At 34.5% G+C, this 15,216-nt stretch overlaps 1 protein-coding gene across 4 annotated transcripts in view; it reads left to right on the forward strand.

The window, feature by feature from the left end:
- Positions 1-8,822, forward strand: part of CSN1b (COP9 signalosome subunit 1b) — a 400,996-nt gene extending 392,174 nt beyond the window's left edge. For all 4 annotated transcript variants that reach the window (XR_016547831.1, XM_090387802.1, XM_090387801.1 and 1 more), the window contains one exon: positions 8,548-8,822. Coding sequence is in view for 3 of the 4 variants with exons in the window: in XM_090387802.1 (XP_090243928.1) it covers positions 8,548-8,622 (75 nt within the window). In the remaining variant the exon portion in view is untranslated. The remainder of the gene's footprint in view (positions 1-8,547) is intronic.
- Positions 8,823-15,216: the final 6,394 nt, after the last annotated feature.

Raw genomic sequence — 15,216 nt, forward strand, 5'->3', positions numbered from 1 at the left:
TGCCACAAAGCATTTTAGACACATTTGACATATAGCTCATTAGCTGCATCACTACAGGGTCTAATATTCATGCAGCCCCAGCTGTAAGTGTTATTTATCATTAAAAACTTGATACAGTTTTATTCTAACTGCTATTATTAGCAGTTAGAATCAAATTCCATTGGTCATCCCTAAATGTCCAACAGTTTTTGTTATATATTAGTGTTCAGTTACTCATTAGTAGTGTTTTGTTTACAATGAAGGCAGCACATAACACTCCCTGGCATAGCTCATGTTCATAATTGAACATCCACAATACCTGGATTTTAATTTTTTGGACTGCTTAAAAGAATAGTATAACACTAACAACCTTCACATATTTGAAAAATTAAAAATTGAATGAGAAATTTCAGTAATAACTGCTCAGACACTGTCAAGTTTCATCAAAGATGAGTGAGATTATAAAAAGAGTTTGATTAAATTTGGAAAGGAAGATACTTTCAACTTTTATTAAATGCCCTGTTATAATTATATTAACAATAATAATTGAAATAAAATTGCAAATATACTGTAAACTGCATGTCTTTTGAATGATCCTTGATAATTATAGTTACATTGGCACAAAAACAAACGCAATCTTCATTATTATGTACAAACAAATTGGTTGAATTTCTCCACAGTACATTCAAATAAAATGCTATGTAAATTGATAAAGATAGGGCATATCTCATAAATTATTCCTTAATATTCATTAGAATGTGCTTCTCCAAAACTGTTTAACCACTGTGCACCTCTCTAAAATCCAAAAAATTTAAAAATATGATATATTTCACTTCCAAGAGAGGCCGGATTTTAAAAAAATTTTGCAACCCACTATAAATAGTTCATTGTATAAACTATTTATGGTGGGTTACTGCATCCCTCTTATATTTTCCTGTACAAATTTGCCAATTGTTTGCCATCCCTGCCTGTGCAATCAGTGTACGTTTCAAAAAAACTTAGCTTAAAAAAAATTTTTTTTATGAAACTTCTTCCCCTTTTCATTATTTCTTCTGAGAAATAAGCTCTTAATGTAACAGTTTTAATTGTTTTATGCTGCACTTTACAGGAACATATCTATCGTGTAAATCAGAAATACTTTACAGTACAATATTTCTTAGCTCCTTGACTGATAATTTTAAGTTTTTTTCTGTTTAAAAAAAAAATAATAAATAATAAATAATGTTTTTGTTATAGTTGAGTTTTCGGTTTTGGTATCCATTATTTTTATCAATTGCTAAATATAACATGCACATGGAGATGTAGCAGACAGGTTATTTGCATATTTTTATGCAAATAGCTTGTTTGCTAATGACCTTGACAAGTTAAATTATAAGAATAATTCTGATTACTTTGGGACGGATGCATAATACTTTGATTACAATCAGACTACTATGCTTCTGTCATCCAAGTATAAATGAAAAACTAATTATAATTTTTTTATACTGAGTTGATTAAAGTCAGATAATTTTAATATTCTTTTGCTGTGATATCAATGCAAAGAACAGTTTGTATCCACTTTTGTTATAAAAGGAACTTTTCATCCTGGTCCATATTTAAAAGTTTATTGGAAAACTAGTTTTGTTACTCCGAAATTAAATTATTAGGATTGCACCAGACCGAAAGTTAACTTTTTGTAAAAGCCTTATTCATAGAAAAAATCAGTATATATAGGCCCTCCCCGGTACAAACTTAAAAAAACCATGGATGCAATTTGCATCCCGTAGAAATAAATGGAGCTATTGTGAAAACATCACAATGCGAACCCAATAACACATTGTGGTGTTTTTTTTTTTTGTTTTTTTTTTGGTAATTCGTTCCAAGACCTTGGAAGTTGAATGTTCACTATATAACTAAGCTAATTATCTCTCTAAAAGATAATTTTTATAATGAAGCACCACCCTTTCATCATCATATGTTCTATTATAAGAATCAATTTTGAATGGCTTAGTTGATATTTTTCTAAAGCACATTTCTGGAAGTCACAACCATAAAACAAAGCAATTTGCACTTTCTGGTTTATTGGGCTTTTCTGTTAGTGCATCTAATTATAAACGGGTAGTAAACTCGATCTTGTTGCATTTTCAATAATCCTGATAACTGGAATTGTGTGGGTTTTTACGTTATTATGGTGAAATGTGTTCCCCTTCATTGAAATCTTCAGTCATATAAGAAACATAAATAAATTTTCAGCATCTTCTCTTCATTCCTATTTACTTATTACAATGATGAAGGGAAAGTGACCAGTGGAAAGTGCAAGTGGTGTCAGTGCTAGGAAACCAAACAAAATTGATTTAGAAATGAAGATGAAAATGATTGAGAAGTAAGAAGCAGAACAAAGTTTGTCATCTATTGCATGGGAATTAGGTCTCGCTGCTTCAACAGAGAATGCTATTTCAAAGGACTGCGCATATAAAAGAACATGTTAAAGGACAATGCATTTAAGATCAACAGTGATCACAAAACAGTGTTCAGTTGCTATATAGAAGATAGAAAAGGTGTTAATAATATGGATGGGAAATGAGATTCAGAAGCGAGTGATCCTGAGTTTAGTGGCCATTAAAGAAAAAGCAACAAGTATTTATGAAGATTAAGTATAAGTACGGCAAATCCCAAGTCAAGTTCATGGCAAGCAACGAGTGGTTTAATAGATTCAAGCATCACACTTGTTTCCACAATGTATGTATGCAGTGAAGTCGCCACTGCTGATCCTGCAACAGCAGAGAAATTTTGTGATGTGTTGGAAAAAACCCTTCTAAATCTTTGCAGTGGCATACTTATCAGCTGGAGATATTGATTCTGGCAACGATGCTTGAAAGGTAAAACTTGATGACGTTATGCCTGTCCGCTCCCTTTTTTCGTAATTTTATAATTTCGAAATTTTTGTAATTGCACACTTTTGCAATTTTTCCTATATGAGATAAAAAAAAATTGAATAAATAATTCTATTTACATGTTCGTCGAACATTTCTTTTTTGCTTCAATCAAATTCAGCAAGCATAGTTGTGAGTGCTGCATAAGCATTTAGGGAAATTCCAACTTACATAAAATTCGACTTATGCAGAGTTCCGCAGTTGTTCACCACAGCCATTGATGAGGCTTGAGCTCCTGCCATTGGCCTTGTGACCGATGCTTTGTCTGCTATCCATCCACTCTTGAAACACCTTAACTACAGCACTCAGTGAACAGCCCACGAGGTTCAATTTCCGTAATATTGCCACCCTTGAAGTCCATCAGATCACATATCTTGCCTATGTCAATCAACTACCTCATATAGAACACATGCTATGAATCTGCAGTATCACATTTACCGGTTCTCACTGTGACATGTGCCACCAGGCAGGGAGAAATGGCCGATTGCTGAAACACAGGGAGTGGTCATAATATTTTGACTGAACAATGTACATCCACCTTTCTGTAACTTTTCTCTTCTGAATTGGAAGCAAATCAGGATATGTATGTTAATTTTTCAACAGTTATATACTCCTTAGTGCCTACTTCCAAAATAACAATATCATCAGGTTCATTGGAATATGAAGATGTTACATTCCAGTGAATCTTCAGAGCAGAATTAGCAACTGAATAAAATTAATTTTGAAACTATTCTCTTTAAACAATGTAGCAAAGAAATATATAATAGAATGTATACCATATTAACTTCTTGATTATACTCTGCACCTAGTCTTCTGTTTAGCAGTGTAGTTGCCACAATATACCACTTGTTTTGAAAAAGTCTAGTTTTATTCACCTCAATGAAGTCCTCTTATTTGAGGCTGTAGTTATCCACTCTCAGACAGAAGTAAAGATTTTTCCCTATTCCAGGTTTTCCAGCCTGCACAATGCATAAATCAGCCCACAAACACATATTTCCTCAGACAGATATGAGTGACTGGCTCTGGTGCTGTTAAAAAAAAAATAATAAATAAAAACTATTTACTCCACACCTTACAAGACATTAAAATTCATTCTCATCCAATTAAAATATTTTGTATCTGTGAGAGGATAATTTATATCTTCTCATAGGGAAATAATATATATTGCATTTTGAACCATTTCATATGGTTCAAAATCCAATATATGGAATTAAAGAAAGTGAATTAGCCAATACAGCAATTACTTTAGAAACATGTTACAGTTTCATGAACAGAGTAAAAAAGGAGAACTCAGTTGCATGGCCATTTATAATGACAAGAATCCCAGTACAAAGCATAAAAAAAAATCATATAAAAAAAAAAGTTGAAATTGTTATTATTATAATAGTCTAGAGACTTGAAGTAATGGGGAAATGGACTCTGAAAAGTGTGACAAGAAACAGTAATATTAGCACTGCATCAGATCAGTCACAGTTACTTAATAAACTCATGTCTGTTAAAAACAAAACACCCTAACATAACTTATAAAGTAATCCTATCAGTTAAACATATACTGACTGATTTCCCAATTTATAACATCAAACAGGTATCCTTTTTCAGTTTTCTACTTATTACTATGCTCAGGAAACTCTTAGCAGATGATTATTAAGTTATAAATGCTGAATATTTTTACAATAAATAAATTTATACCATATGTTTTAAAAGTAATGTTGAACATTTATCTGAGAAAGCTTTAGAGACTTTATATTTATGCATAGTGGTTCAAGGTTTTTTTACAGTTGCTGAGTAATGTTGATTCTTAGTCCAATAACAATTCAAAGAAATGAGCTGACAATTTAATTCAAACAAATTCAAAAACCAATTTAATACTATAAGTAATCACATATAGTACTGTTTACTAAGAGTCAGCTAGGCCAGATGAAACATGGGCTTGTGGAATAAACAGTTGTGATCCACACAGAATGAATGACTAATTGACTGTCTTCACAAAACAGGTAATAATACTCTCTAGGCCTGCTGTGTAATTGTCAGATATCCAATATGTGCTGAAAATAAATGGGAATGGTAGTTGCAGTTTACATGCTGTGAATATCATGGATACGTCCAATTATGCCCAGCATACAGAGATGCCATTCTTTGAGTCCAGAGAGTGAGTGAACATATCACAAGGAGGGCAAACATTGGATCAAATTGGCACAGGAAATGACCTGTAATGTCATCATTACAGGTCATTGACCCAGAGACCAAATACCATAGTCAGAAGTGGAAGTATACTGAATCCAACCATCACCACCAGCAAAAACAAATTGCTCCATATCTGAAGAAGATGATTTTAATATTCTTTTTCTATTGATGCCATCACTCTAGATGGCTTTGTTGCTGAATGGTACCATAGTCAAAACCCATCCGCAACAAAGCGGTGGGGAAAATAAGCTGAACAGGTTAATGTGTGGCATAGTTCCATGATAAGGCAAACCTCACACTGTGACATTCCAGCTCAGCTCCAACAACAACAACCAGCCTTCAGTCCTGACCCCCCTCCCCCTATTAGTGCTGCATACCGAGATTTCTTAAGAAGGCACTTAGAGAACAGCATCACTTTCACTTGGTTGAAATGAAGGAGACTGCCGTGTATTGGTTTTGCTATCAGTGACCTTTGCTGATAATGTGTTTTGCCTAATAACAACAGGATTGATTTCTTAGTGTTGCAAGTGCTTTTAACCAGTTTTCTCCATCAGCTGTTTATTTTAAAAGTTTGTTTCATTTAAACATTCTAAGAAGTTCTACTCATTTTATAACCATATTATATAGAAAATAACTTCTGGTCTTCTTTAAGTATTTTATATCTATACGTCTTTCAACTACAAAAGTAGACTAATATAAATTACACTTTTCTGTATTTCTTGTTATAGCTTGCTAGAACTTGCTTTCCTTGTTTTATAATGATTGTGCCACTTACTCCTTTCCCTTTGGGAAAAGTATTGGTTCAGATACATTTACTGGGCAGGAACTCTTGCAACATTTTCTCCCAGAAATTTGGATTTATCACCCAGCAGAAAGTAAACTGACTGGAATTTATAGACATTTGGCCATTTTTGCCTGAGTACTTATCCAGAAGAGATTTGGATAAGCACCCAGCCCAGTCACTAGAACTGGAATTCTGTTCACTATTTATACAGACACAAAATTATATTTTTAGGTGCAGCATCTCAATACTGTTCAACATGAAAGATGCTGCTGTACAATTAGAGCAGCGTGGAATTAGGGTCAAGCTACTACTGTGGATAAAGGGATGCTTGAGTGGAAGAAGATAGCGAGTTATTATTAGCATTAGCATTAGTAGAGGCATTTGATGCAAGAAAGCAAGCTTATGCAGCATCAGCCAAAAAAAAAAAAAAAAAAAAACCCACTTCCACTTCACCCCTCTGTTCGTTCAAAATACATGTCCAGCTGAGCCTTAAACTTATTTAGGCTATCAACCTCCACCACAAGGGATGGAAGTCTGTTCCACCAACCAACCACCCGCTGGCTAAAGGCAAATTTCTGCACGTCTATCCTACATCTGTCTTTCCTCAATTTGAATTTATGCCCTCTCAGGTGATTTTTCTGAGCTAGAGGAAGAATCCCATCAGCATTGAGCATGCTTAAACCATTCAAGGCTTTATACACCTCTATCAGATCACCTCGCTGGTGCCTAGTCTCCAGACACTGTAATTTGCAAAACTTAAGCTTTTCTTCGTAAGAGCACCCCTTTGTTCCGTTCACTAATCTTGTTGCCCTTCTCTGTACTCGTTCCAGCAGCTCTACATCCTTCTTGAAATGAGGCCTCCAGACCTGTATACAGTACTCTAGGTGTGGCCTGACCATCGCCTTATACAATGGAATAATCACCTCCTTATCCCTGCTGGAAAAATTCCTGTATATCATTGACAATACTCCATGAGCTACTCTTGCAGCCCGTCTGCACTGCTCAGAGAACTTCATATCTGCCTGCACAACCACCCCTAAGTCCCTTTCATTCTCTACCACTGTCAGTGTTGTACCACAGAGTTGATACGTTGCTCTAGGGTTGCTGTTTCCCATGTGTAGTACTTTACATTTGTCAATGTTAAACTTCATTTGCCACCTCTCAGCCCATCTGCTCAACCTTTCCAGATCCTGTTGCAGCAGCATAGTGTCCGTAGTGTCCTTGACAACCCTGCCAACCTTTGTATCGTCTGCAAACTTGGACATTAAGCCGGATATACCATCATCAATATCATTTATAAATACAGAAAACAATAATGGACCCAACACTGAGCCCTGAGGGACTCCACTAATAACATCAGTCCACGATGAGCAGTGTCCATTGATTACCACTCTCTGTCTTCTCCCCCTCAACCACCCCTTTATCCATAGCAGCAATTTGCCTCCAATGTCCCACTGCTCCAATTTGTGTAGCAGTCTTCCATGTGCAACAGTATCAAAAGCCTTTCTAAGATCCAAGTATATAATATCAAAGTTATTCCCTGCATCCAGTTCTTTTGTGACTGCATCATAGTATCCAATCAAATTGGTCAGGCAAGACTTCCCCTTAACAAAACCATGCTGTGTCTGAGCTATAACTGAAGTCTTGTCTAGATGATCCTGCAGTGCTTCTTTAACCAGTGCCTCCATTAATTTTCCGGGAACAGAAGTTAAACTCACAGGTCTATAATTACTTGTGTCAGCCTTTGATCCTCCTTTGTGAATTGGGGTCACATTTGCACATTTCCAGTCCATGGGTACCTCCCCTGAGTCCAAGGAAGCTCTCATAATTATGGCTAAGGGTTTGCTTACTTCCTTTGCTGCCTCCTTTAATATAACTGGATAGATCCCATCCACCCCGGGTGCCTTTCTTGTGTTTATCGTCAACAATTTCTCCTCCACTTTACTCTCAGTTATTGCAAGATTCTCTAGCTTTAGGCTGATTGTCCCCTTGTATAAGACAATTGTTAGGCTACAACTTCAGTACATGCAGGGCTGGAAGCCTCGTTTTAGGAAGGACGTTGGAATGGGTGCAAAGAAGGACAGTGAGATTAGCGAGGGAAGAACAAAGGGCACTCTTACCAAGAAAAGTTTCAGTCTGCAAATTATAATGTTTGGAAATTGGGCACTGGAAAGGAGATCTGATTGAGAAAGCTTTGAATGGATTGAGCAAGCTATATGCTGATATCATCTTTCCACTTGCTCAGACAATACACATAGGTAGTGGGACATAAATTTAAATTGAAGGATGGTTGCAGGATATTAGCTGTATGAAAGAGCAGTTTGAATAAATCTAATGAGGAACTAGACAAATTATTAGAGGAGTTGGACAGATGATGTGGGAAGTGTTTTTTTTTTTTTTTTTTTGCTGATGCTATATGAGCTTACTTCCTTGTACCATTTGCTAATACTAATGCTAGTACAGTATAAAACACATGAAAATTAGAAAAATTTCACGATGAAAAATGTTTTAACTATTGAGAATTTTAGCTATTATGAAATTATTGTTAAAATCTTCAACCTTATGCTAACCCAAAAGAATTTGAGAAATATGAAATACCCATATCAAATTGGAAATATTTTTAATTGTCACTTGTTTCAATTTTAAAAGTAACAATGCACTAATAGTTTTTTGTTCTGATATTTACAGAGCCCCCCAAGAGATGGATCTCAAGGAGGAGAAATGGCCATGACTCCAGGAAATAGCACTGCACCAAGAAACTAAAATATGTGAAAACAAACTAACTCCATCTAAATTGCTTGAACACTGAAAAAGCTTTAGGACTTAATGGGGCAGCATATATCTTTGGTAGATCAACTCATTTTGCATCACATATATAACTGTAGTGTGAGAATGTTGTGGCTGTAGAAGGTAGCCATAATCCAACTTACTTTTGAATGAGTGCACTTTTCTTACTTTTTTTTTTTTTTAACTCTATATAAAATACTAATTGGACTTTAAATAATGACATTTTTATGTATAGATGTAACTTATTCCACTGCAAAAAAGTAATTACCAGGGCATTCCTGTTCTAAATTGAGTTGCTTAATAGTCTTAAATATAATTATTCTGTTATAAATTTTATGACAGAAATCAATTTTTTTTCCTCTCAGTTATATGTAATTATTTTATTGGCTTAAAAAAAATGTTTGAGAATCATACTTTGAACAGTAAGCAATTTTTATTCATATTTATTCATATTAATATTAAGTGGATTGTTTTTACTGCCTCAGTGGTTGATTCCAGAGAATTGCATTTTTGTAAAAATTTTGCGAATTCATTTTAATGTTTTTAAGTAACATAAGTACCTACTTGTATATGCATAAATTTAAGAACATAAAAATAAAAACAGAACTATTAATTTGATCTGTCATCAGAATGAATTTCCCCTATCCCCCACAAATACTCTTTTAGGATCCATGTTTCAAAAACATGGAGAACAAAACTGCTTATTGAACTTTTTGACCTCTGATTTCTTAAAATACAGGAATACAGCTACTTATTTTAAAACCTTTTGTATAGACATAGTAACTCTTTCATTGGCAAGATCCCAGAATGCTCATGGCAGTAAGTTATTAGGACACCCATGGGTTGCAGCAAGTTTTTTGCAAGTGCTGCAGACCATGTTTCTTTATGGAATTTTGAAGCTTTGTAAAAATTAAATTTTTCACATAAATGTTTTTAAATATTACTTTGTTCTTATTTTGAATTGATAGCCCAACTTTAGTGAAATTGTCATAATTCAAAATAAAATAAAATCTTATCAAGAAATCTTGAAAAAAGTTCTTTTTGTTGAAGCAGTAATATCCTCTACATCTGTGTATCACGTGATCCAATTTCATCAACCTCTAGATAGATCAGTGTTCCAGTTTTTGTAAGCCCAAATCACACAACTTATGAGGCATGATCTTCTCTTCAGATTTCCAAAACCATTTCTGACTGCCATTTATTATAAATCATTGCTGCAATTACGTGGAAATACAGATAAGATATGGCAACACCAAGTTGAAGGTTTCCAGGCAATTGATATCTAAACAGACATTACAAGTATTTGAAATGTACTTCAAAACATATATACAGGTAACCCTCGTATAACACGGTAGTTAGGTTCCTATGAATTCTCTTGTAGTGTGAAACCATGTTATACAGGACTAAGAACCAGTACAAAAAAGGGGGTTATGTTCCAAGAGCTAACAAAAATACACCATTCTAGATTTCGTATATCTTCTGCTCTTTTTAAAAAATCATTAAACTGCGTTTGTTTGCTTTTGCTTGATAGATCTTTGTAATTTCTTCATATGGAACTAAGCATTTTTGAAGCTCCCTTTTGAACTTTGGGCTCCTTTCAGTCGAAGAATCTGAATTCAAAAAATAAAATTCTAATTGCTCCACTATTTTGTATACTTTTTAGTGTAAAATTTGTAAGTTCAGAATTTTCATATGTGCTGTCATCCTCTAAATTAATTTGATTTGCCTCTGATGCCATTTCCACCAAATCTGCTTCGCCAGCCTTTTCTACCAGTAATTCTTGAACGTCTTCAGTAATAATATTTTTTTTTTAGGAGCATCGGCAACTAAGGCTATGTTGCTCTGTGTATTCTGAGGTCGGTTTTCTGGATGAAAAACCTGAGTTTCCGAAGATAAAACCATGATACCCTGGCCTGAGACCAACTAACTCAGCCACATTGCGAAAAATACCCATAAAAATTCCTCCCATCATCGACGGGATTCAAACTTAGGTCTTTTCCACCAGGTATGGGGATGATTCCGATTCTACCAACTGTGCTACTCACAAGGACTTCAGTAGTCATATCATCAAAATCTTCCCCTCCTACTGACTTAGCAAGTTCTACTATCACATAGATTCTGTTTTCTGTGGGTTCGATTATATTTCCTGAATGAACTGACTCTGGCCATACATTTTTCCAATGCACATTTAATGTTGACGCTTTTACTTTTTTGAGTGATAAGCTATGATTCCGATACAGTCCATAATTGAATAATGTTTCCATGCCTCTATCACTGCAATTTTACATCAGTTCAATTCGGAATCAATTTTTTCCAAAATCCATTGTAACGATTTTCTTATGTAATGAGTTTTAAAAGTAGATATAATGCCTTGATCTAATTAAAGAAGTTGTATTAGGTGGTAGGAACATTACTTCAAAGTTTGGATGACTTAAAAATCTTTTGGATGGACTGGCATGTTATCCAATAGTAATAAAACTTTGAAATCTAGATTTTTCCATAAGTTCAACAAGCACAAGTTCAATAGCACAGGGATTTCCCAACAAAGTAAAATACGGGGACTTCTCAATAATTTTTTTTTTTTTTGCATAACAATTAGCGAGCCAAAAGTGTAGATTCACAAAAAAGAATGGAAATGTTCAAAAATTTCATCCAACATAATAACAGAGTTTTCCCCACACAAAAGCTAAAAAATACCGTGTTATTCAAGGTTTGCCACAATTCTCTAACCATGTTAGAGCAAAACCATGTTGTAGAAGTATCGTGTTATACGGGGGTTGCCTGTATACATAACACAAGGAGTCCACACTCAGAAATCATATTCATGTTCAAATTGGTTAAGTAATGTATTGCCTAATAGCTCCTCTTGAGTAGTGCAATTGGTTTTTTTTTTTTTTCTTTTCTTTTTTATGAAAACCCCAAACATGAAAGATATTAGAGCCAATACTACTTGGTACCATGCATGGATTGAATGTTAAGAAGGCTTGATTTTTGTTATGTTTGGTATTGCATTAGAATGCAAAATGCAATACAGAGTTAGCTGTGACTGAATACTTCAAACCTTTGATAAGGAAGTGTGATATGTACTGTCAGCTCTTAATCTGATGGTATTTGGATTACAAAATTCCCCTCCTGATGGTCCCTGAACCAACATCAGCAAGCAACATTTAATGTGTTCAGGGGAACCAAACTGGTTTGCATTATATGGAAGGAGGACAACTGACTTCCATACTTCAGTTTATATATACTAATTAAAAACTTTTTTTATTTATATTATTTCTGATTTACATCACTACAGAATAGGGAGAATTTTGAAAAATGGAATCACCTTCCTAAGTTCATCAGAAGCTGGGTTATTCCAGAATTATATATTTACAGCTTAGTTAAAAATCATTCTGAAACTGTACATGCTACTTTTAAATTCAGTGGCTGCAGTCCTTGACACCCCCTGACATAAAAAGAAAATGATATGAATAATGAGGAGTATTAATGTAGATAATTTGCAGTAAACAGCAGCATTGACTATGCAGCTAGTGCTTCTGTTTCATAAGGCCTTGAAAATAGAAAGAAAATAAAAAAATATATATTTCGACACGTGGCTTCATTTTGCTTTAAAAAGATTAAAAGCAGCAACTTGTAAAGAAAAGTTGTTGCAGTGCTGTACAAACTAAAAATAGTATTTCAGATGTTGCAATTTATCTTCTTTAGCCAAATAACTTAAACTTTTTTGTTTTCAATAGTTTGCAATTTCTATTATATTTAAGATAGTATGAATCAGAGCTGTAATACTCAATATGTTCTACGTTGATAATGATATTAGTAAATTAATAAGAGGAGTTTACCTCAATATAGTACGTGGAACACTTCCGTATGATACCCTCCAGAAATTAAAACGGAAAAAACGAAAAAATCGACAACTTACCGGTACATTAAAGTAAAATATAAATAATTAAAGTAAATTATAAATAATTAAATAATCAATTCAAAATCAATTCAAAACAATAAAATTCAAATTAACGCAATTAAAAGAATCTAACGAAAATATTCAAAACGATTTTCCTTCCTGAAGCTGACAATGCTTTTCGACCGACTGTCGTGATCACCTTGAAGCTGACAATGCTTTTCGACCGACTGTCGTGATCACAGGAATGAAAATTATCGAATCAGGCTAAACCTGCAACTTAAATAGTGATTATGTGTCTTCGCGCATGCGCGTAAAGGTCCACGCATCGGAGATCAAATATGGCCGCCGAACATTAACAGAATTCTCGTGTAATTTAATTTCAACGGTTTCTGCAATTAATAGTCGCGTATAATTACGTTGAACGTTAAGTATTTTGGCCTCGTTAAATAAAAAAGTATGTTTTTCGTTAATGGCATGAAAGGCTAATTCTGACGCTGCTGAACGAGAAGCACGAACAGAGGCTTCGTGTTGATTTACACGGATATTAAGAGAAAACCGCGTGGAACCCTGATAAGACGAGTCGCAATCACCGCAAGAAATGTTGTATACTAGATCATTAATTTGTGTTGCGAACGCCGAAAGAACCGAGCGATTGTTCAGTATAGTGTGTAACTTCCGTATAGGCCTAGCTATAATTTTAAATTCGGTATCTTTAAAGAATCTGTTAAGCTGTTTGTGCCACTGTTCAACATATGGGACAGAAATAAAGTATTTTTTGATATTACTATTGTTGATTGGTGCAGTATTTTGTATCCTATCCTTAGCTTGTACCCTAATTCGATTTATAGTGTTAATGGGATAACCCCTGTTCAAGAATCTGCTAGTTAATATTTGTATTTCTGAGTCTAAAGCAGAATCCGTCGTTGAATATTTATAGGCATTTAGAAATTGATTAAAGATAATCGATCTTTTGTAGGTGAACGGGTGGTAGCTATTATAATGTAGAAGCATACCGGTGTTTGTGGGTTTTCGATAGATGCTAAATTGTATTTTGTTCGAGTCCCGGGTAAGCGTGAAATTTAGAAAGTTTAATGACTTAGTATCCGTATCTTCCCTTTCCAATGTAAATTTGAGTCTAGAATGAATATTGTTAAACGAATGTAAAATATCTTGGATAGTACTACTATCGGTAATAACTAGAACATCGTCTAAATACCTCCCATAGTATGTGATACGGGGACGAAAAGGTGTCAAATGTATCTGCTCAATCGTTGAGAGATAGATCTCTGACATTAAGCCACTCAGGCTCAAACCCATTGGTAATCCAAAAATTTGTTTGTACACCTTGTCTCGAAAGGTGATGTAGTTAGCCTCAACTAATAGTTTAATTAAGTGAAAAATCTCCTTTATAGGCAGCTTCGTATAATTAATCGGTGTCGAGTTTTTATTTAACATATCCCAAATAATATCTAATGTGTATTCAACGTTTACATTCGTATATAATGATGTAACATCTAATGAGAATAAATTGTCATTGTCGCCGAGTCTACAGTCTTTAAGATTATTAAATAATGTATCGTAATTCTTAATCCCAAATTGTATAACCTGTCTAAAAGGTTTTATAATGTTATATACATGTGTGGCTAAGGCTGAAAATGCCGAGTTCCTGTAGGAAACAATAGGTCGAATCGGAAATCCAGGCTTGTGTAATTTTACCTGACCAAAAAGTGCAGGAATATTGTATGTTCTGGACTTCAATTCCTTCAACTGAACCATAGTAATGTAGTCGTTTTTACGATATGTGGTTAACGTTTTATTGTATCGATTTACCAAATTGGTAAACAGTGTCGGGTCCACTTCACAATAAGTGGAGCTATCAGATACAACTGAATCTAACTTATTAATATAATCATGTTTATCTAGTATTACCACTGTATCTCCTTTATCTGCCCTCTGTATAATAATGTCCTTATTTTCTCGAAGTTCTCGTAAAGCTGAACTGTCATGTGTATTCAATTTAGGAAGTCGTGTTTCTTTTATGTTATTCACTACTTGGTTAACTTGTTGAATAAATACATCTTTTTGTGGAACACTACGAAGTCCAAATTCAAAATCAATTACGCATTGTTTTTTTGGCAGCTTTCGAGGTGGTAAATTATAATTTAATCCTTTGGATAAAAGTGAAATCTGGTCCTGCGATAGTGTACACGAGGAAAGATTTGTAACCTGTTGATGTGTCGGTTCGTTGGATACTGGGTGAGGGGGTGTTCGTGAACTAGCCGACATATTCTGTGGTAGTGCGTTATGTGTCTGTGGGGGGGATGTCACCCAACTCGTGTGAACTTGGTCGCAAGCTCGCGACAATGTGTTAGAATTCGTATGAACGTGTCTTGAACTATTCGATAATGTTTGCAACTTATTAACGTGTCTGTTTTTTATTTCTGAGGCTTGTGCTTCCCGTCGCAAATCTATGGAGGTCTTCAATACAGACCAATCGTTCGGATGTAGATAATTTTTTAATTTATCGCGAAGCTTCCTAACCTGGGAAAGGTATTTTTGTTTATCCGAATATCGAGATTTTAAGGCAAGCTTGACAATATTACGTGATGTCGCCAGTGATAGTTGTTTTATGCCTGAAATTTTTTGATTTAAATTCACCCTGGCAA

The sequence above is a fragment of the Mastigoproctus giganteus genome, chromosome 13 (genome assembly GCF_048544385.1).
Source record: "Mastigoproctus giganteus isolate SK-2022 chromosome 13, ASM4854438v1, whole genome shotgun sequence".
Taxonomy (NCBI): domain Eukaryota; kingdom Metazoa; phylum Arthropoda; class Arachnida; order Uropygi; family Thelyphonidae; genus Mastigoproctus; species Mastigoproctus giganteus.